At 42.8% G+C, this 20,769-nt stretch overlaps 2 protein-coding genes across 4 annotated transcripts in view; one reads left to right on the top strand and one right to left on the bottom strand.

Moving 5' to 3' along the window:
- Window positions 1–486: 486 nt before the first annotated feature.
- On the top strand, window positions 487–14,877 carry arsa (arylsulfatase A). The gene is made up of 8 exons (XM_021572625.2): window positions 487–983; window positions 3,833–4,073; window positions 9,866–10,084; window positions 10,928–11,097; window positions 11,296–11,420; window positions 12,597–12,724; window positions 12,856–12,958; window positions 13,179–14,877. The coding sequence occupies exons 1-8, from the start codon at window positions 721–723 to the stop codon at window positions 13,475–13,477; spliced, it is 1,548 nt and encodes a 515-aa protein (XP_021428300.2). The 5' UTR covers window positions 487–720; the 3' UTR covers window positions 13,478–14,877.
- Window positions 14,878–16,857: 1,980 nt separating this feature from the next.
- The window catches only part of mapk8ip2 (mitogen-activated protein kinase 8 interacting protein 2), a 135,398-nt gene continuing 131,486 nt past the window's right edge, over window positions 16,858–20,769 (bottom strand). For all 3 annotated transcript variants that reach the window (XM_021572567.2, XM_021572576.2, XM_021572558.2), the window contains 6 exons: window positions 20,422–20,594; window positions 20,026–20,135; window positions 19,775–19,897; window positions 18,854–18,924; window positions 18,648–18,746; window positions 16,858–17,817 (listed from right to left, as the gene is read on the bottom strand). In XM_021572567.2, coding sequence (XP_021428242.2) covers window positions 17,745–17,817; window positions 18,648–18,746; window positions 18,854–18,924; window positions 19,775–19,897; window positions 20,026–20,135; window positions 20,422–20,594 — 649 coding nt within the window. In that variant the 3' untranslated portion in view covers window positions 16,858–17,744. The remainder of the gene's footprint in view (window positions 17,818–18,647; window positions 18,747–18,853; window positions 18,925–19,774; window positions 19,898–20,025; window positions 20,136–20,421; window positions 20,595–20,769) is intronic.

The raw sequence follows: 20,769 nt of genomic DNA, 5'->3' as shown, positions 1-20,769 counted from the left end.
TTTTTTTAAATGTCTTATTTAATACCCCATCCAGCTGGTGGCGGTAATGGCTGGTGGCGGTAATGGCCATTAACATTGGATGCCAACCGCCGTTTAAAACCCATCGAAGAAGAAAAGCCGGCAAGTGGCCAACTCTTATCCTAGAGAACGATATGAGTTTGCGCCATCCCTGCTCTAAACACATCCCTGCTACATCCCTGCTCTAAACAAAAGCCTGTTTTTAGGTTTTCTAACCAGTAACTCTCCTGGAAGAGGGTTGGCCACCCATCATACCGTGAGCATGACCAAGACAAGGCAGGCAGTAGGTGTCACATAGACCAGTTGACAGGAGTTTAATGAGTCAAAGTAAGAATCTTCAAAGCAAACTTAAGAGAGTAGGATGGGGTGATGGGGAAACCTGCCACGGCCAAGCAAAACAGTGATATAGTGACCCCTTGTGGTAGACCACGGACTTTTTCATTTCCAGAACACTGCTGACGACATTCAAATGCGCCAACTGTGTCTCGGTAATCACATGATTTTTTATGTTGCGTCAATTGTGTAGTGTAGCAAACTCTCGCAGCTATTATCTCAACGATACAGGGAATATTACATCACATTGGAGAATAAGTGAACACGTAGAGCAATTTATTTAAATCGTTAGGCCTCGACCTTGAACACTTTTTTAAAGCGAAGTAGCTTTAAACGTTAGATAGCTAACGTTAAGCACTTTTCCTTTTCATGACTAACTTCTGCTTGTTGCAACAGTCAGTCAGGATGGGCCATTTTCTATCTCTCACCACCTTACTGTACCTGCTTGTTACGAGCTGCTCGGGCTCCCCTCCCTCGAATTTCATCCTCCTGTTCGCGGACGACCTGGGGTTCGGCGACCTAGGATGCTACGGCCATCCAACCTCGCTCACCCCCAACCTGGACCGATTGGCGGCCGACGGACTGAGATTCACTGACTTCTACTGCACCAGTCCCGTCTGCAGCCCCTCCAGGTAGTAACTAACTAGCAACATATTACAGTAACAATAGCTAATATCCTTATCAAAATCAGGAGGCTGTGGGGTATATATGAGGAACAACTCTACAGTTTAGGGGTGAGTGAGGTGGGCAGTGAAAAAATAATCTAAATATTGGTCACGTGCACAGGATACAGCAGGGATACTCAACTACTATTTGAGAAGGTCCAGTGACACATTCCCTAGGTGGCAAAAGTCCGGATGGATATCGTACTTTATCGGCGCTGTTCCACAGCGTAGTAACAAACATAGTCGTCTACGACTTAGGAAACATGTTGTTATATAAAATGTACATTAAATTACTCTAAAATGTGAATGAAATACAACTTCTTTCGAATGTAAACATGTGCAATATTTCATCAACTTTGCGCAAGATGAAAAGTGGTTGCATATTTATCTATGCAAAAGGTTCACTGTGAACCATTGTACATGGGCCTTGAATAAAATAAAATAAAATCAAGTGCATGTTTTCTGGAGAACAAAAGAGTTTAACCTAAATCTGAATGCTCAGAACTTCACTGTGGGCCATGCAATAATTAAGCAATAAAGCACTTCTGCGAGACATGGTAGAGTGGCCAGGGAAGCCACTCCTCAGTAAAAGGCAAATGACGGTCTTCTTGGAGTTTTCCGAAAGGCACCTAAATGACTCTCAGACCATGAGAAACAATATTCTCTGGTTTGATGAAACCAAGATTGAACTCTTTGGCCTGAATGCCAAGTGTCACGTCAGGAGGAAACCTGTCACCATCCCTATGGTGTAGCATGATGGTTGCAGCAGCATGCTGTGGGGATGTTTTTCGCGGCAGGGACTGGTTGACTAGTGAGGATCAAGGGAAAGATGAACGGCGCAAAGTACAGAGAGATCCTTGATGAAAACCTGCTCCCGAGCACTCAGGACCTCTGACTTGTGCAAAGGTTCATCTTGCAACAGGACAACGACCCTAAGCACACAGCCAAGACAACGCAGGAGTGGCTTCGGAACAAGTCTCTGAATGTCCTTGAGCGGCCCTGCCAGAGCCCGATCAAACATCTCTGGAGATACCTGAGAATAGCTGTGCAGCGACACTCCCCATCTTTTGGGAAATGCTGTAATTTATGAGGACTAAATGTATTATACATTTTTTGTAAAATGTCTCCCCAATTTTGATCTGGTCTCATTGCTGCAACTCCCCAACAGGCTCGGGAGGCGAAGGTCGAGTCATGCGTCCTCCGAAACTGCACTTCTTAACACCTACCTGCTTAACCCGGAAGCCAGCCGAACACCAATGTGTCGGAGGAAACACCGTTCACCTGACGACCGATGTCAGCCTGCAGGCACCCGGCCCACCACGAGTTGCTAGAGCTCGATGAGTGGCCAAATCCGGGTTTGATCCCCCGGCCAAATCCTCCCCTAACCCAGACGACGCTGGGCCAATTGTGCGCCGTCCGATGGTGATAAAGCCCGTGATCAAACCCGGGTCTGTAGTGATGCAGTGACTTAGACCGCTGAGCCACTCGGGAGGCCCCAAAAATGTATTTTAAAAGATGAGACTATAATAAATACCGCTTTTATGCCATACAAGCAAGCCAAACACCCGTTAGTCCAAATGTGCTTTTCAGATATCCATATCATAAAACTTATGTCAACATTTATGATCCCTATGTTTGATGTACAGTTACAAGATGGCATGGCTTTATACCCTGAGTTGTCCTGAACAGAATTAGCCTATGTTTGATGTACAGTTACAAGATGGCATGGCTTTATACCCTGAGTTGTCCTGAACAGAATTAGCCTATGTTTGATGTACAGTTACAAGATGGCATGGCTTTATACCCTGAGTTGTCCTGAACAGAATTAGCCTATGTTTGATGTACAAGATGGCATGGCTTTATACCCTGAGTTGTCCTGAACAGAATTAGCCTATGTTTGATGTACAGTTACAAGATGGCATGGCTTTATACCCTGAGTTGTCCTGAACAGAATTAGCCTATGTTTGATGTACAGTTACAAGATGGCATGGCTTTATACCCTGAGTTGTCCTGAACAGAATTAGCCTATGTTTGTTGTATTGCCGCAGACCACTCATCTAAATACACTCATGACTCCATTCTATGTGCACCAAAATTACAATCTGCTTCTCTGAATTGCCTTGTAAAAGCATAACGCTAAGATCATATTAAAAAAATTATAATATGCCCACCTGACCCAGATTGCGATTTATAATGGACCGTTTTTGGAGTGCTTAAAGAACTACTGTAATTGTGTGAAGGTGTGGATGCGGGGCTGTGTTCCAAACAAACACACTACAAGTGTGCTTGCTCTAGTTCCTCAACAGCACAGCTAGGAGGGCTCTTAAGAGCACTGTTCTTGTTAGAATGAACTTATGAACTGTGCACACTTTGGAGAGGTGTGTTTGGCAACTTGAAAACACCAGTTAGACCTTTCACTCAAACCCCTTGTCATTGTTTTGTCCCAAGTTTTCCAAGAATATTCTTATTATGTTACAGAATGTATCAAGAGTATTTTCAGATTTCGTTATCAACAAATGCAGTGAAAAGTACAGTAAATGTAAAATGCACATATAATCAACAGTGTAATGTTTGGATTCAGTCTTGTATCATGCAAACAGTTGTCCTCAGCTTTTAGTCTAATAATGTTTCCATAATCTCCAAACTGTTCCCTTTTAATTGCTACCATGGTTATGCATATGCTTTCCATATTTCTTCTGTAAGAAACATTTTGATGTAGACCTATCCTATCCATAGCACAACATCTATTTTGTGTTCATCAACCACTTGTATCAATGTTTCAAATAAATTAAATGATGGTTGTCTTTTCCCATCAGGGCGTCTTTGCTGACAGGGCGCTACCAGACCCGGTCAGGGGTGTACCCGGGGGTGTTCTACCCTGGTTCCCGCGGGGGTCTACCGCTGAACGAGACCACCATAGCGGAGATGCTAAAGCCCCTGGGCTACGTCACGGCAGCCATGGGGAAATGGCACCTGGGCGTGGGGGAGAACGGGATGTACCTGCCCACCCAACAGGGCTTTGACCACTACCTGGGGGTCCCCTACTCCCATGACATGGTCAGTGTGTTCACTGGTAGTTGTTAATTGTTTGGGTAACTGGTAGTTACTACACTGAACAAAAATATAAATATAACATGTAAAGTGTTGGTTTCATGATCTGAAAAATCTCAGAAATGTTCCAAACTAACAAATAGCTTATTTCTCTCTTGTGCACAAATGTGTTTACATCCCTGAGCATTTTTCTTTTGCGAAGAGAATCCATCCACCTGACAGGTGTTGCATATCAAGAAGCGAATTAAATAACATGATCATTAGACAGATGCACCTTGTGCTGGGAACAATAAAATGCCACTCTAAAATGGGCAGTTTTGTCAGACGACACAATTCCACATACAGTGGGGAGAACAAGTATTTGATACACTGCCAATTTTGCAGGTTTTCCTACTTATAAAGCATGTAGATGTCTGTAATTTTTTATCATAGGTACACTTCAACTGTGAGAGACGGAATCTAAAACAAAAATCCAGAAAATCACATTGTATGATTTTTAGGTAATTCATTTGCATTTTATTGCATGACATAAGTATTTGATACATCAGAAAAGCAGAACTTAATATTTTGTGCAGAATCCTTTGTTTGCAATTACAGAGATCATACGTTTCCTGTAGTTCTTGACCAGGTTTGCACACACTGCAGCAGGGATTTTGGCCCACTCCTCCATATAGACCTTCTCCAGATCCTTCAGGTTTCGGGGCTGTCGCTGGGCAAATTCAAATAGCAACCTATCAAATGCAATTGTGTTCGTTGTCCGTAGCTTATACCATAACCCCACCTCCACATTCCATAGGCCACAATCAACAGCCTGATCAACTCTATGCGAAGGAGATTTGTCACGCTGCATGAGGCAAATGGTGGTCACACCAGATATCTGTGACCAACAGACGCATATCTGTATTGCACCCTCGACAACCACTGTGATTATTATTATTTGACTCTGCTGGTCATCTATGAACGTTTGAACATCTTGGCCATGTTCTGTTATAATCTCCACCCGGCACAACCAGAAGAGGACCCCAGTCTGAGGTCCTGAGCGCTCTGGAGTTGGTTTTCATCAAGGATCTCTCTGTACTTTGCTCCGTTCATCTTTCCCTCGATCCTGACTGGTCTCCCAGTCCCTGCCACTGAAAAACATCCCCACAGCATGATGCTGCCACCACCATGCATCACCGTAGGGATGGTGCCAGGTTTCCTCCAGATGTGACCCTTGGCAATTAGGCCAAAGAGTTCAATCTTGGTTTCATCAGACCAGAGAATCTTATTTCTCATGGTATGAGAGTCTTTAGGTGCCTTTTGGCAAACTCCAAGCGAGCTGTCATATGCCTTCCGTCTGGCCACTCTATCATAAACACCTGATTGGTGGAGTGCTGCAGAGATCAAATCTTATTTGCCACTTGCGCCGAATACAACGTGTAGACCTTACAGTGAAATGCCTACTTACAGGCCCTTAACCAACAATGCAGTTTTAAGAAAAATAAGTGTAAATTGAAAGTAAAAGTAACAAATAATTAAACAGCAGCAGTAAAATAACATAGCGACGCTATGTACAGGGGGTACCGGTTAGTTGAGGTAATATGTACATGTAGGTAGAGTTAAAGTTACTTTGCATAGATAATAAACAGAGAGTAGCAGAAGTGTAAAAGAGGGGTATTGGTAGCCCTTTGATTAGCTGTTCAGGAGTCTTATGGCTTGGGGGTAGAAGCTGTTAACTTCTTATGGAAAGGGGGCAGCATTTTCACGTTTGGATGAAAAGCGTGCCCAGAGTAAACTGCCTCCTACTCAGTCCTAGATGCTAATATATGCATATTACTAACAGTATTGGATAGAAAACACTCTGAAGTTTCTAAAACTGTTTGAATGATGTCTGTGAGTATCACAAAAACCTGAGAAAAAATCCAACCAGGAAGTGGGAAATCTGAGGTTTGGAGATTTTAAACTCCGCCTCTATTGAATATACAGTGGGATTTGGGTCATCTTGCACTTCCTAAGGCTTCCACTAGATGTCAACAGTCTTTAGAACATTGTTTCAGGTTTCTACTGTGAAGGGGGGCTGAATGAGAGGTGAATGAGTCAGAGGTCTGCCAGCACGCCTCGGTCTCGTGACGCGCCGTCATGAGAAAGTTACCTCTCTTTCCATTGCTTTTCTACAGACAAATGAATTCTCCGGTTGGGACATTATTGAACATTTATGATTAAAAACATCCTAAAGATTGATTCTATACATCGTTTGATTTGTTTCTACGACCAGTAATATAACTTTTTGGAATTTTAGTCCGACATTTACGCTGGACTTGCCCACGCCTCGTGAGTTTCGATTTGTTTACTAAACTCCCTAACAAAAGGAGGAATTTGGACATAAATGATGGAACAAATCAAACATTTATTGTGGAACTGGGAGTGCATTCTGACAAAGATCGTCAAAGGTAAGTGAATATTTATAATGCTATTTCTGACTCATGTTGACTCCAACATGGCGGCTATATTCTTGGGTTGTGTATGTCGTCTGAGCGCCTTTCTCAGATTATTGCATGGTTTGCTTTTTCCGTAAAGTTAAAAACAAATCTGACACAGCGGTTGCATTAACTTCATATGGCTGCAGTGGCAGTATTGAGTAGCTTGGATGAAAAGGTGTCCATTGTAAACGGCCAGCTCCTCAGTCTCAGTTGCTAATATATGCATATTATTATTAGTATTGGATAGAAAACTCTAAAGTTTCCAAAACTGTCAAAATATTGTCTGTGAGTATAATAGAACTGATATTGCAGGCGAAACCCTGAGGGAAATCAAAACAGGAAATGGCTTCTATTTTGAAAACCATGTTCCATAGCCTCCCTTTGCTGGATTTAAAGGGATATGAACCAGATTCATTTTCCTATTGCTTCCTCAAGGTGTCAACAGTCTTCAGACATAGTATCAGGCTTTTATTTTGAAAAATGAGCCAGAACGATAACATCGTGTCAAGTGGTCACATGAGATGTGCTTGCGCAACAGAATTTGGACAGCCATTGTCTTCCCCTCCTACTGTGAAAGACATTTGCGGTTGATATATTATCAATTACATATTTTAAAAACAACCCGAGGATTGATTACAAAAAACGTTTGACATGTTTCTGTGGACATAATGGAAACAATTTTGAATTTTTGTCTGCATTGTCGTGACCGCTCTTTCCTGTGGATTTCTAAACATAACGCGACAAACAAACAGAGGAATTTTGGAAATAAAAATCATCTTTATGGAACAAACGGAACATTTGTTGTGTAACTGGGAGTCTTGTGAGTGAAAACATCCAAAGATCATCAAAGGTAAACTATTAATTTGATTGCTTTTCTGATTTTCGTGACCGAGCTACCTGATGCTAAGTGTACTTAATGTTTTATCGTGAGATCGATAAACTTACACAAACGCTTGGATTGCTTTCGCTGTAAACCATATTTTCAAAATCTGACACGACACGTGGATTATATTGCACTTGTGATTTCATGAATATAAATATTTATAGTAATATTTGTATGTAGCGCTATGCTATTCACCGGTTGTTGATGACGCTTATCCCGATAGGGAGATTGCAACGATAACAAGTTAAAGAGAAGTATATCCTTAAATCTGTGAATCACACTTGTATCTTTTATTAATGTTTATTATGAGTATTTCTGTGATTTAATGTGGCTCTGTGCAAATTCACGGGATGTTTTGGAGGCAAAGCCAAATGTAAACTGAGGTTTTTGGATATAAATATGAACTTGATCGAGCAAAACATATATTTATTGTGTAACATGTTGTCCCGGGAGTGTCATCTGAGGAAGAATATCAAAGGTTAGTGATTCATTTTATCAATTGTTCTGCTTTTTGTGACTCCTCTCTTTGCTTGGAAAATCGCTGTATGCTTTCTGTGACTAGTTGCTGACCTAACATAATGATATGTTTTGCTTTTGCCGAAAATCTTTTTTGAAATCGGATACTGTGGTTGGATTAACGAGAATTTAATATTTAAAATGGTGCCTAATACTTGTGTTTGAGAGAATTTAATTATGAGATTTCTGTTGATTGAATTTGGCACCCTGCAATTTCATTGGCTGTTGGCGAGGGATTCCGCTTGCGGAACGTGGTTAAGAAGCCATTTGGACCAAGATTTGGCACTCCGGTACCGCTTGCCGTGCGGTAGCAGAGAGAACAATCTATGACTAGGGTGACTGAAGTCTTTAACAATTTTTAGGGCCTTCCTCTGACCACCTGGTATAGAGGTCCTGGTTGGCAGGAAGCTCGGCCCCAGTGATGTACAGGGCCAAATGCACTAGCCTCTGTAGTGGCTTGTGGTCGGAGGCCGAGCACTTGCCATACCAGGCAGTAATGCAACCAGTCAGGATGGTCTCTGGTTCTCCTGAGGGGGAATAGGCCTTGTCGTACCCTTGTCACTACCATCTTAGTGTGTTTGGACCATCATAGTTTGTTGATGATGTGGACACCAAGGAACTTGAAGCTCTCAACCTGCTCCACTACAGTCTTTTCCTGTAGTCCACGATCATCATCTTTTTTGTCTTGATCACATTGAGGGAGAGGTTGTTGTCCTGACACCACACGGCCAGTTCTATGATCACCTGCCTATAGGCTGTCATATCGTTATCGGTAATCAGTCCTACCACTGTTGTCATCGGGAAACTTGATGATGGTATTGGACTCGTGCCTGGCCATGCGGTAATTAGTGAACAGGGTGTACAGGAGGGGACTGAACACGCCCCTGTGTTGAGGATCAGCATGGTGGATGTGTTGTTACCTAACCTTACCACCTAGGGGCGGCCCATCAGGAAGTCAAGAATCCAGTTGCAGAGGGAGGTGTTTTAGTCCCAGGGTCCTTAGCTTAGTGATGAGCTTTGAGGGCACTATAGTGTTGGAACGATGAAATCTAGTCAATGAATAGCATTCTCACATAGGTGTTCCTTTTGTCCAGGTCGGAAAGGGCAGTGTTGAGTGCATTTGAGATTGCATCATCTGTGGATCTGTTGGGGCGGTGTGCAAATTGGGGTGGGTCTAGGGTTTCTGGGATAATGGTGTTTCTGTGAGTCATGACCAACCAGATGGTTGTCCTTCTGGAAGTTTCTTCAATCTCCACAGAGGAACTCTGGAGCTCTGTCATAGTGACTATCGGGTTCTTGGTCACCTCCCTGACCAAGGCCCTTCTCGCCCGATTGCTCAGTTTGGCCGGGCGGACAGCTCTAGGAAGAGTCTTGTGGTTCCAAACGTCTTCCATTTAAGTCTGATGGAGGCCACTGTGTTCTTGGGAATCTTCAATGCTGCAGACATTTTTTTATACCCTTCCCCAGATCTGTGCCTTGACACACTCCTGTCTCGGAGCTCTACGGACAATTCCTTCGACCTTATGGCTTCAATCATGTCCAATCAATTAAATGCACCACAGGTGGACTCAAATCAAGTTGCAGAAACATCTCAAGGATGATCAATGGAAACAGGATGCACCTGAGCTAAATGTCAAGTGCTAAGCATTTCTAAACCTGTTTACACTTTGTCATTATGGGGTATTGTGTGTAGATTGAGGATTTTACATTTTTAAAATTAATTAATACATTTTAGGATACGGCTGTAAAAGTCAAGGGGTCTGAATGCTTTCCTCAAGCACTGTATATTGTCAGTGTCTCTGTATTCATTGCCACAGCCAAGGGAGAGCAATGACATTGACACTTTTGCATTAGTTTGCTCTCATCCTCTTCTCCCTCTCTGCCTCCCCCTTTTGTTTGTATCTCTCTTAACTCTCTCTCCTTGTCTCTTTCTTTCCCAGGGACCCTGTCAGAATCTGACATGTTTCCCTCCAGATGTTAAATGCTTCGGAAACTGTGACGTCGGCGTGGTAACCATCCCACTAATGCACAATGATGTCATAAAGCAGCAGCCTGTGGACTTCCTGGATCTGGAGAGGGCTTACAGTGACTTTGCCACAGACTTCATCACCCAGTCTACCAGGAAGAAACAACCCTTCTTCCTCTACTACCCCTCTCATGTAGTCATCTCTTCTTCCTCTACTACCCCTCCCATGTAGTCATCTCTTCTTCCTCTACTACCCCTCCCATGTAGTCATCTCTTCTTCCTCTACCACCCCTCCCATGTAGTCATCTCTTCTTCCTCTACCACCCCTCCCATGTAATCATCTCTTCTTCCTCTACTACCCCTCCCATGTAATCATCTCTTCTTCCTCTACTACCCCTCCCATGTAGTCATCTCTTCTTCCTCTACTACCCCTCCCATGTAATCATCTCTTCTTCCTCTACTACCCCTCTCAGTAGTCATCTCTTCTTCCTCTACTACCCCTCTCAGTAGTCATCTCTTCTTCCTCTACTACCCCTTTCAGTAGTCATCTCTTCTTCCTCTACTACCCCTCCCATGTAATCATCTCTTCTTCCTCTACTACCCCTCTCAGTAGTCATCTCTTCTTCCTCTACTACCCCTCTCAGTAGTCATCTCTTCTTCCTCTACTACCCCTCTCAGTAGTCATCTCTTCTTCCTCTACTACCCCACTCAGTAGTCATCTCTTCTTCCTCTACTACCCCTCTCAGTAGTCATCTCTTCTTCCTCTACTACCCCTCTCAGTAGTCATCTCTTCTTCCTCTACTACCCCTCTCAGTAGTCATCTCTTCTTCCTCTACTACCCCTCTCAGTAGTCATCTCTTCTTCCTCTACTACCCCTCCCATGTAATCATCTCTTCTTCCTCTACTACCCCTCTCAGTAGTCATCTCTTCTTCCTCTCATATGAGAAGCTAACAATCGTTTCAAGTTCAAAGGAAGTGGGTGCTCCTCCAACAACCTTCCAGGTGAACAGTCTCTTCCCCCCTTTCTGTCCTCTAGCACACCCACTACCCCCAGTATGCAGGCCCGGCAACAGCAGGGCGGTCTCGAAGGGGTCCGTTTGGTGACGCTCTGCTGGAATTTGACTCTACAGTAGGGAATCTGCTCTCAGCTCTTGAACATACTGGAGTCCTCAACAACACTCTCATACTGTTCACTGCTGATAATGGGTAGGAACTGTGTTGGTGTGTGTGATGATGTGTCAGTGTAGTTTACTAGCAGAGTGTACGGATATTATGTAATGGTTTAGTTGCCTACAGTATGTGTGCTTGTGTTTACTACTGGTTTTACAACAAATATGAAAGGACTAAGCCTTTCACATTTCAACCTTCGGTGAATCTCTCCAATCCCCCTCTCTCCCCACCCAGGCCTGAGTTGATGCGTATGTCTCGGGGGGGTAATGCTGGTCCTCTGAAGTGTGGTAAGGGCACCACCTATGAAGGGGGCATGAGAGAACCTGCCATCGCCTACTGGCCTGGGACCATCACACCAGGTCTGTCAGGAGAGATATGTCCTCTCAACTACAAAATACATGTATCATCACACTCACCCACCCATATTGGCTGAATGTTGTAGCCTTGAAGATCCCTTGTTTAATTTCAATAAAGAAATTGCCAGGCTTATCATACTGCTGACATATGTGTATGGGGGTATTCACAGAGCAGGAGTTAGTTGGCATGGTCACATTTAGCCCCCTGCATTTCAACTAGATTCGGAACTACAGTGCATTCAGAAAGTATTCAGACCCCTTGACTTTTTCCACATTTTGTTATGTTACAGCATTATTAAAAAATATATTAAATTGTTTTTTTCCCTCATCAATGTACACACAATACCCCATAATGACAAAGCAAAATCAGGTTTTTAGAAATCTTTGCATAAAATGACATTTATAAGTATCAGACCCTTTACTCAGTACTTTGTTGAAGCACCTTTGGTAGTGATTACATCCTCGAGTCTTCTTGGGTATAACGCTACAAGCTTGGCTCACCTGTATTTGGGGAGTTTCTCCCTTCTCTGCAGATCCTCTCAAGCTCTGTCAGGTTGGATGGGGAGCGTTGCTGCACAGCTATTTTTCAGATCTTTCCAGAGATGTTAGATCAGTTTCAAGTCTGGGCTCTGGCTAGGTCATTCAGAGACTTGTCCCGAAGCCACTCCTGCGTTGAAGTCTTGGTGGTTCCAAACTTCTTCCACTTAAAAATGATGGAGATCACTGTGTTCTTGGGGACCTTCAATGAGGCAGAAATGTTTTGGTACCCTTTTGCAGATCTGTGCCTCGACACAATCCTGTCTCGGAGCTCTACGAACAATTCCTTCAACCTCATGGCTTGGTTTTTGCTCTGACATGCACTGTCAACTGTGGGCCTTTCCAAATCATGTCCAATTAATTGAATTTACCACAGGTAGACTCCAATCAAGTTGGAGAAACATCTCAAAGATGATTAATGGAAACAGGATGAACCTGAGCTCAATTTCATGTCTCTTAGCAAAGGGTCTGAAATCTGATTTCTTTTGCCAAAATCATTATTGTGTGTAGATTGCTGAGGGAAACGTTTTTTTTTTTAATCAATTTTAGAATAAGGCTGTAACGTAACAATGTGGGAAAGTCAAGGGGTCTTATAATACTTTCCGAAGGCACTGTACATCTAATTTGAACTATATTTTCTAGGGGTCACCCATGAGCTGGCCAGCACCCTGGACATCATGCCCACCATCGCAGGGCTGGCGGGGGCCAAACTACCAATGGTGCAGCTGGACGGAGTGGACATGACGGACATCTTGGTCAACCACGGACCGGTATGGGAGACATTCAATTAGTTAAACGTAATTTGGGTTGAAGAATAGAAGATGGATACATTGCATAATGTGTTCTTGACTTAAACACTTGGACATTGTTATTCATACCTATTTAACGTCCTGTGTTGTAGAGTAAGAGAGAGGCCATGATGTTCTACCCTACAGACCCCAGTGAGAAGTACGGTATGTTCGCTCTCAGGCTGGGCAAATACAAGGCTCACTTCTACACACGCGGTAAGTGTGTGTGAGAGTAACGCACAATGTAGAATAGCGTACTCCAAAGTTCCTGTTTTGTGTTCATGATGTGATTGCTGTGCTCTTTTGTAATTAGCCTTTTAACAACAAGATGCATTTCTAAACACTGGCAAAGGGGCCAGCCAGAGGCTGAAATGGAACCTGGCCTAAATCTAACATTTCTATCTGAACCACCTTTCCCTCGTTGTCTGTCCCCCAGGTGCAGGCCACAGTGAGACCACCCCAGACCAGGACTGTCACATAATCTCCTTCCTGAAGCCCCATGATCCTCCCCTGCTGTTTGACTTGGAGTCTGACCCCAGTGAGAACTATCCCTTGTCTCCGCTGGGACGCCCCGACCTGCAGGCCCTGCTGCAGAGGATAGGCGTGGTCAAGGAACAGTTTGAAGCCTCCATGGTGTTTGGGGAGAGCCAGATCGGGAAAGGTAGCGACCCTGATCTTGAGCCCTGCTGCACCCCGCACTGCACCCCCAAACCTTCCTGCTGCCAGTGTGGCTGATGCACCCTCAAACCTACAGTACTGCTTGTACTATACCTTAAGTAAGACTAGTTCTAGTACCTCTATTACTGTGGATGAGGTACCCCCAAACCTAACCTCTGAAAGTGTGGAAAGACAGTTCTTTAAGCCATATGAGAGACTGTGGGAAGCAGCACCTTTTCAAACATTAGAAATGGTACATCCAGCATGGCCATTGTTCCACATGAGTGTCTGATCTACTAATTCTATGGATGCGGGCACCCTCATGTGGACCCTGCATCCCAGTGACAACACCACCCAAAGACGCACTTAGCAACTGTGTGGTGTTTTATCTTCAGCCGTTGTAGAAAAGATGCATTGTTAAAACACTCGTAAGCCTAAGTTCCATCGCTATTGGGGAAACCGGGCTAGTTTTTACAAAAGACGGTGTGTGTATTATTTTTAAATACAGGATTATATTAATACATTCTCTTTCACTATAAAATAGTGTAACATCTCACACCCAGAGGAGAGGAGTGGTAGTTAAGTTCAAACATGTCTTTACGAACTAGACAGACCTTCATGTAAACAAATTGTACAAATCTAGGGAAATTTATTTTACAGATGCCAATTTCATATAGCCTAGCTAGTCTATAATCAGGTTGTTGGTCCGAGATGCATTAATGTTGACATTTGAATTACAGTGGCAGATCTGAAGTTAGGATTTTACCCTATAAATTAACAGATTCATGAAACTGTTGTGACCCAGTAGCACGGTGACACAAGCACAAGAAAGAGACAGTCAGACTCATTTGGACATCAAGCATATATTTTATTCATAAGACCAAACCCATGACAAGGCAGTGTATTTTTCTTTTTTTTAACTTTTAGATTTGTACAAGTCCTCATTTTTTTAAAGATAACTTTGTATTTGTCACATACTGATGCTCTAGTTATACAGTGAAGAATCTAGTTCGTTTATGTATTGAAGTCCAAAGTTTTGATGAACTGTTAACTGGATGTTTGAGCTGCTATACAGGAATAGGGAATCCTTGGGGGTTGGTTGGTGTACTGTATCTATCAGGGAAGATTTGAAGGGCTTCATCTAAGCTCTTACAGGACAGAAAAACAAAACAAACTGGTACAGGTAAGAGATGGAGCATGTCTGGAGCTCAAAGCCATGGGCTATATTGGCAAGATGCGATAGGTTCCTGTATAAAAGCAGGCTCTCTGAAAGCTGTTTTAATTGGTTCTGCTCTATCAACAGATTGGCCAGCAATTGGGTGGGTGTTGGATCTCAGCAAGGTCAAAGGTGACACATTACATTTGTCCCCTGTGTTGCTAAAGCCTGTCTGTGGGGTGAATGTTTGAGTTAGCAAGAACCCAAAATGTCACCTTAGTGGTTGACGTAGCACACAAATAAAACTGGTAATTTAAATTGGTTTTCATGTTTGTCATCTTTTTTGAATTTCTCTTATTTTAAATATTTAATTTCAATAACATACATAACGTAAAGGACACAGCACAATCTTTTCCACTCTTTATAGTATTTACAGGATCTAACTGACAGCGATACACACTGTCACTAATGATAAACTGGTCACCATGGAGGTCCCATGACGCTCTTGACTACATTATCCTTTTTTTTGCTGTTTAATATTTGTTGAAGAATAAAAGCAGTAGATGTATCTGGGTCTAGAAGCGAGCCCCTCGTCTACACTACTGTACTCAACCTGATATTGGGGATTGCAGTAGGATGCCTGTTATTTCAATTCATTCTGTGTTCTCCACTTCTCTATACTCCCATCTGTTTGATGTTGCACTGTAGTCTACAGTATGCTAATTGAACTGGAAAAAGACAACTAAAAAGTATAATGTCCTACTATAAGTAAGCAAACCATGTACTGTATATTGGTTTACCTATGACCAGAGGAAAATCAAGGAGTACATTTGGAAGGGTCATTTCTTAAGCAGAATATGAGCCATTAGACATTGTAAAATCAACTTCTAAAACTGTACTGCTCAGACCAAATAGAAAAAAATAAAGTTTAACTTAAACTCTACCCTGATCCACCTCAAAGAGAAGGTGGAGGGACACGAGAAGAATACACCACTCAATTCTAAGCATTATCTGTGGCCTTATTCTCAGTGTACTCATCAACTTAAACAGACCGACACACATGTACAATAGTGTTTCCTGTGAGGGAGTAGTGTTGAATTATGGCTTCTCCTGTCCTCGACCTGATATTGATTGATGATCTCTAAACATGGTGTAGTACATCAGGACACTTCACTGTTGGAAAGGAATATGATATTATTGTATTTACACCATTAGAAGTCCAGAAGCTAAATCATTTTTTCTTCTCGCTCTGTTCCCAAAGTGCTGACAGTTATCACCCCAGTTTCCATAGCAACCTCTTCCTGACACCCCGCTGGAGATTTGATGAGAGGAGTTGTTTTCCAATGAGAGATGACTATTGCAACTGTTCTTTCTGATCTGACGCCAACAAATTTCAAAATGGTGGACATCAAATAAGCTAGGGGAAGGGACTACAGAAGAGAAATGTAACCAGGCATAAGCCACAGAACAAACCAGTTAAAGGATAAGTTCTCTGGTTCCCGACCCACTGTTTGATAAACACTGGGCTAAAACGTCTTCCTCCTGTTTGATTATTGGTTGTGGATGCATGAGGTGTCTGTATTTCTCTACTGCCTATACATATATTTACAGAACACAATGTCTCATACGGTACAGGGGTTACCTCGGACCAAGTCAGATAACTGCTCTACTTCGCTTCAATCTCACTACCAGTCGAAAAGCAGTTTGTCGATATTGAACAAATATACACTACCGTTCAAAAGTTTGGGGTCACTTAGACATTTTTGAAAGAAGACTTTTTTTTCCATAAAAATATCAAATTGATCAGAAATACAGTATAGACATTGTTAATGTTATAAATGACTATTGTAGCTGGAAACAGCTGATTTTCTTATGGAATATGTACAGAGGCCCATTTTCAGCAACCATCACTCCTATGTTCCAATGGCACTAATTAACTAATCCAAGTTTATCATTTTAAAAGGCTAATTGATCATTAGAAAACCCTTTTGCAATTATGTTAGCACAGCTGAAAACTGTTGTCCTGATTAAAGAAGCAATAAAACTGGCTTTAAACTAGTTGAGTATCTGTAGCATCAGCATTTGTGGGTTCGATTACAGGCTCAAAATAGCCATAAACAAAGAACTTTCTTCTGAGAAATGGAGGCTATTCCATGGGACAAATTACCAAGAAACTGAAGATCTCGTACAACGCTGAGTACTACTCCTTTCACAGAACAGCGCAAACTGGCTCTAACCAGAATTTAAAGAGGAGTGGGAGGCCCCGGTGCACACTTGAGCAAGAGGACAAGTACATTAGTGTGTCTAGTTTGAGAAACAGACGCCTCACAAGTCCTCAACTGGCAGCTTCACTAAATAGTACCCGCAAAACACCAGTCTCAATGTCAACAGTGAAGAGGTGACTCCGGGATGCTGGCCTTTTAGGCAGTTTTCAGCTGGAAATGTGCTAACATTATTGCAAAAGGGTTTTCTAATCATCAATTAGCCTTATAAAATGATAAACTTGGATTAGCTAACACAACATGCCTTTGGAACACAGTAGTGATGGTTGCTGTTAATGGGCCGCTGTACACCTATGTAGATTCCATACAAAAAATACTCAGTTTCCAGCTACAATAGTAATTTACAACTTTAACAATGTCTACACTGTATTTCTGATCAATTTGGTGTTATTTTAATGGACAAAAAAAAGTTATTTTCTTTTAAAAACAAGTGACCCCAAGCTTTTGAACGGTAGTGTATATTTACACCAAACAATATGATCCAGGTCCTATTCAATGTTGAGCTGGTTTTGTGTCCTAATAGCTCTGTGTGTGCATTACCCTCCTAACCATGCATTCGAACATGTGAAATAGCAGTAGTAGGAATATAATACGTCATATCTAAAATAACAGGTGCCAAGACCCTTATTCCTATAACTATCATAGAAAACAAAAGGTCAAATAAACAGGCAATCCATCTAGAAGAGGGAAAATAAACAAACAAATGAATCAATAAATAAAACACATAGCATACTGTAGAACTGAAATGAACATTTCAGTTTCAGAGAGAGATATAGGGGTATTTTTTGCAATGGAGAGAAGACCCACCAGCATCCTCTGGTGATTGAAATTGATAAACATACAAGCAGCAGCAGGAAGAAGAAGAGAAGACTGTTGTCATGGCAACATTTCCTGCTTCCTGCCTACTCTACTCCAGGTAGATGTCTTCGGTGGGGCAGGCATACTCCAGGTGCTCCTGGTAATACTCCTGGAAAGCCCGTCTAGAGAGGGAGACAGACAAGAGGGATTAGCTTAGCCAACAGATGTCCTACTAAAATCACCCAGCAATAATGTCTCAGTCAGACTAACATCATGGTTCTAGTCCAAGATGAGCCTCAGCTTAGTAAACATTTCTCCATACCATCATTCCCCATTTTAGGCTCCCGAGTGGCGCAGCGGTCTAAGGCACTGCACCTCAGTGCTAGAGGCATCACTACAGACCATGGTTCGATTCCAGGCTGTTTCACAACCGGCCGTGATTGGGAGTCCCGTAGTGTTGCGCACAATTGGCCCAGCGTCGTCCGGGTTAGGGTTTGGCCGGGGTAGGCCGTCAATGTAAATAAGAATTTGTTCTTAACTGACTTGCATAGTTAAATACAAGTACACTGACTCGCCCATCCCTGCTCTGCCCTCTGCTCTGCTGTGTCCCATCTTTAATAATTCAAACCTGATATGCCTGATTCATACAAGATTAACAGGACAGGAACTGCGGTCATTATAAACCCCAGCTCGTTCTGTACTTTCTTCTCCTCTCCATTGTGCCAACTGAACTAAATGGCTTAATAGGTAGGCTATCGTTTCCACCATTATTATTCCGACCACAGTATGCCACTTTTTTTCACATCAGCAGTAATGACAGAGATTGGGAGATGTGTGAAAGCATTGTTAGACTACTGGAGAACAGCCAATGCTACAACTTCAATAAAATAAATAATGCTGTGGAGAGGCAGAGTACCAGAGAGTGCTGTCCTTATCCCTAGGTTTACAAGCAGAGCTTAAAAAGGAATGAGAATCGTGAGAGGGAGACACTGAGGTACTGTGTGTGACTCACCCAACACTCTCGGCCACACGCCGCATTGACTCCTGGGAGACGAAGACGTGGCAGGCAAACCTGTTCAGCATGGGGTGCTTAGTGATGAAGCCAAAGTAGCTGAGGAGAGAGCGAGAGGGGGAATTAGGTGAAATGTAAATAAAGCAAGTTGATATTCTTGGTGTTTATCGTCTAATGAAATGTATCCTCAACATGTATTTTCATACCAATTGTTTTTGGGGTGGCATCCACAGAAAGAGATGTTCTTCATCTGGAAGAAGTGACTACATCTGTCAAACTGGAGAGAGAGGACAGCAACACAATTAGACCCAACCAAAACAGAGCAAACTAGAATGCTATTTGCCCCTGAAAAGAGAGTACACAGTGGCAGAATACCTGACCACTGTGACTGACCAAAACTTAAGGAAATCTTTGGCTATGTACAGACTCCTTGAGCATAGCCTTGCTATTGAGAAAGGCCGCCAAAGGCAGACCTGGCTCTCAAGAGAAGACAGGTTGTGCACACACTGCCCACAAAATGAGGTGGAAACTGAGCTGCACTTCCTAAGCTCCTGCCAAATGTATGACCATATTAGAGACACATTTCCATCAGAATACACAGAACCACAAAGAATTTGAAAACAAATCCAATTTTGATAAACTCCCAATACCACAGCGTGCCATCACAACAGCAAGATTTGTGACCTGATGCCAGAAGATAAAGGCAACCATTGAAGAAAAAACACCATTGTAAATACAACCTATATTTATTTCCCCCTTTGTACTTTATCTATTTGCACATCATTACAATACTGTATATAGACATAATATGACATTTGAAATGTCTTTATTCTTTTGGAACTTTTGTGAGTGTAATGTTGACTGTTAATTTTTTATTGTTTATTATCTATTTCACTTGCTTTGGCAATGTAAACATATGTTTCCGATGTCAATAAAGTCCCTTAAATTGAAATTGAGAGAGATGCTCATACTATGGGGTGGTTTCAGACTCCTTTTGAATGCACTACAGTCGCTCAAGAGTGTCTGCCATTTTTATAACATTTGTTGCACTCATCCCTTACCCTCCCACCCTTCCCCTGCACCCCTTACTTGCACTACTCCCCATCTCTCATCCCTTCATCTCTCACCTCATCCATAGTGTCGTATTCATCCTCCAGGCTCATCACCAGTTTAACCCCTTGTAGACTGATCTCCAGCTCACACAGAGAGGGGGGCCGCAAATGGACCGTCCGCTTCCTCGCTATCGCAATCTGACAGAGAAGTAAGAGAGAGTTCAATACAGATCAACTTTATTATTTAAAGAATGTCTCATTCAGACTATTTAGGACCCTATGACCTGTAGGTTCACCCAACCCAGAGTGATGCATTTCCTGTTTACCTTTTGCATGGCAGCACAGAGGATGCCATTGCCTTGGTGATAGGGCACCTCCACAGAACCCAGGAACTGAACACTGAAACTGTCCATCCAGGCTGGGTTCCTCTTCATTCCTACAGGAAGTGCACACACAGGAAGTGACATCAGATGGGAAGCATTTTATCTTATTGACATTCAGGTTATGTGTCTCCAGTGATGAAACACTGTCAACACTTGACATACTCAGTATAGAAAGGACATTTTCCAGTAGAACTGTTCTCCTACCAGACATGAATATAAAATATTGTAACATACATGGGATATGTGCAGTGAAATGTGTTGTTTTGCAGGGTCAGCCTTCCAGTTACTGGCCCAATGCTCTAACTGCTAGGCTACCTGCCCCCCTAATATTTTACTCACCCATTATCTCCTTGGACTGCCCTATGACCTCATGGGCGTAGAAGGCTGGGAATATCCCCCTCTCTCCCGTCCGCATGTTGTAGCCTCTGTACCAGTAGTCATCCTCCTCTTCCTCGACATATAGAGGGTCGTCCACATCCAGCTCCAACTCATCCACATGTCTGGGGATAAACCTGTACGCGGAAGGAGACAGAGGTCAGAGGGTAGAGACACACACACACATTATTGGGTTTTAGTGAAGAGGAAGCAGCATCTGTCTGGGTATCAGGTGTCTCCCCGAGGAGAGGCTGTAGCTGAAGAAACAGCAGAGATACACTTAGGGAGGGAGAGAAGGGGGAGAGGAAATGC

The sequence above is a fragment of the Oncorhynchus mykiss genome, chromosome 2, assembly GCF_013265735.2.
Source record: "Oncorhynchus mykiss isolate Arlee chromosome 2, USDA_OmykA_1.1, whole genome shotgun sequence".
Classification (NCBI taxonomy): domain Eukaryota; kingdom Metazoa; phylum Chordata; class Actinopteri; order Salmoniformes; family Salmonidae; genus Oncorhynchus; species Oncorhynchus mykiss.
Note: the sequence above shows the minus strand (reverse complement) of the source record. Positions and strands in the feature narration are given on the sequence as shown.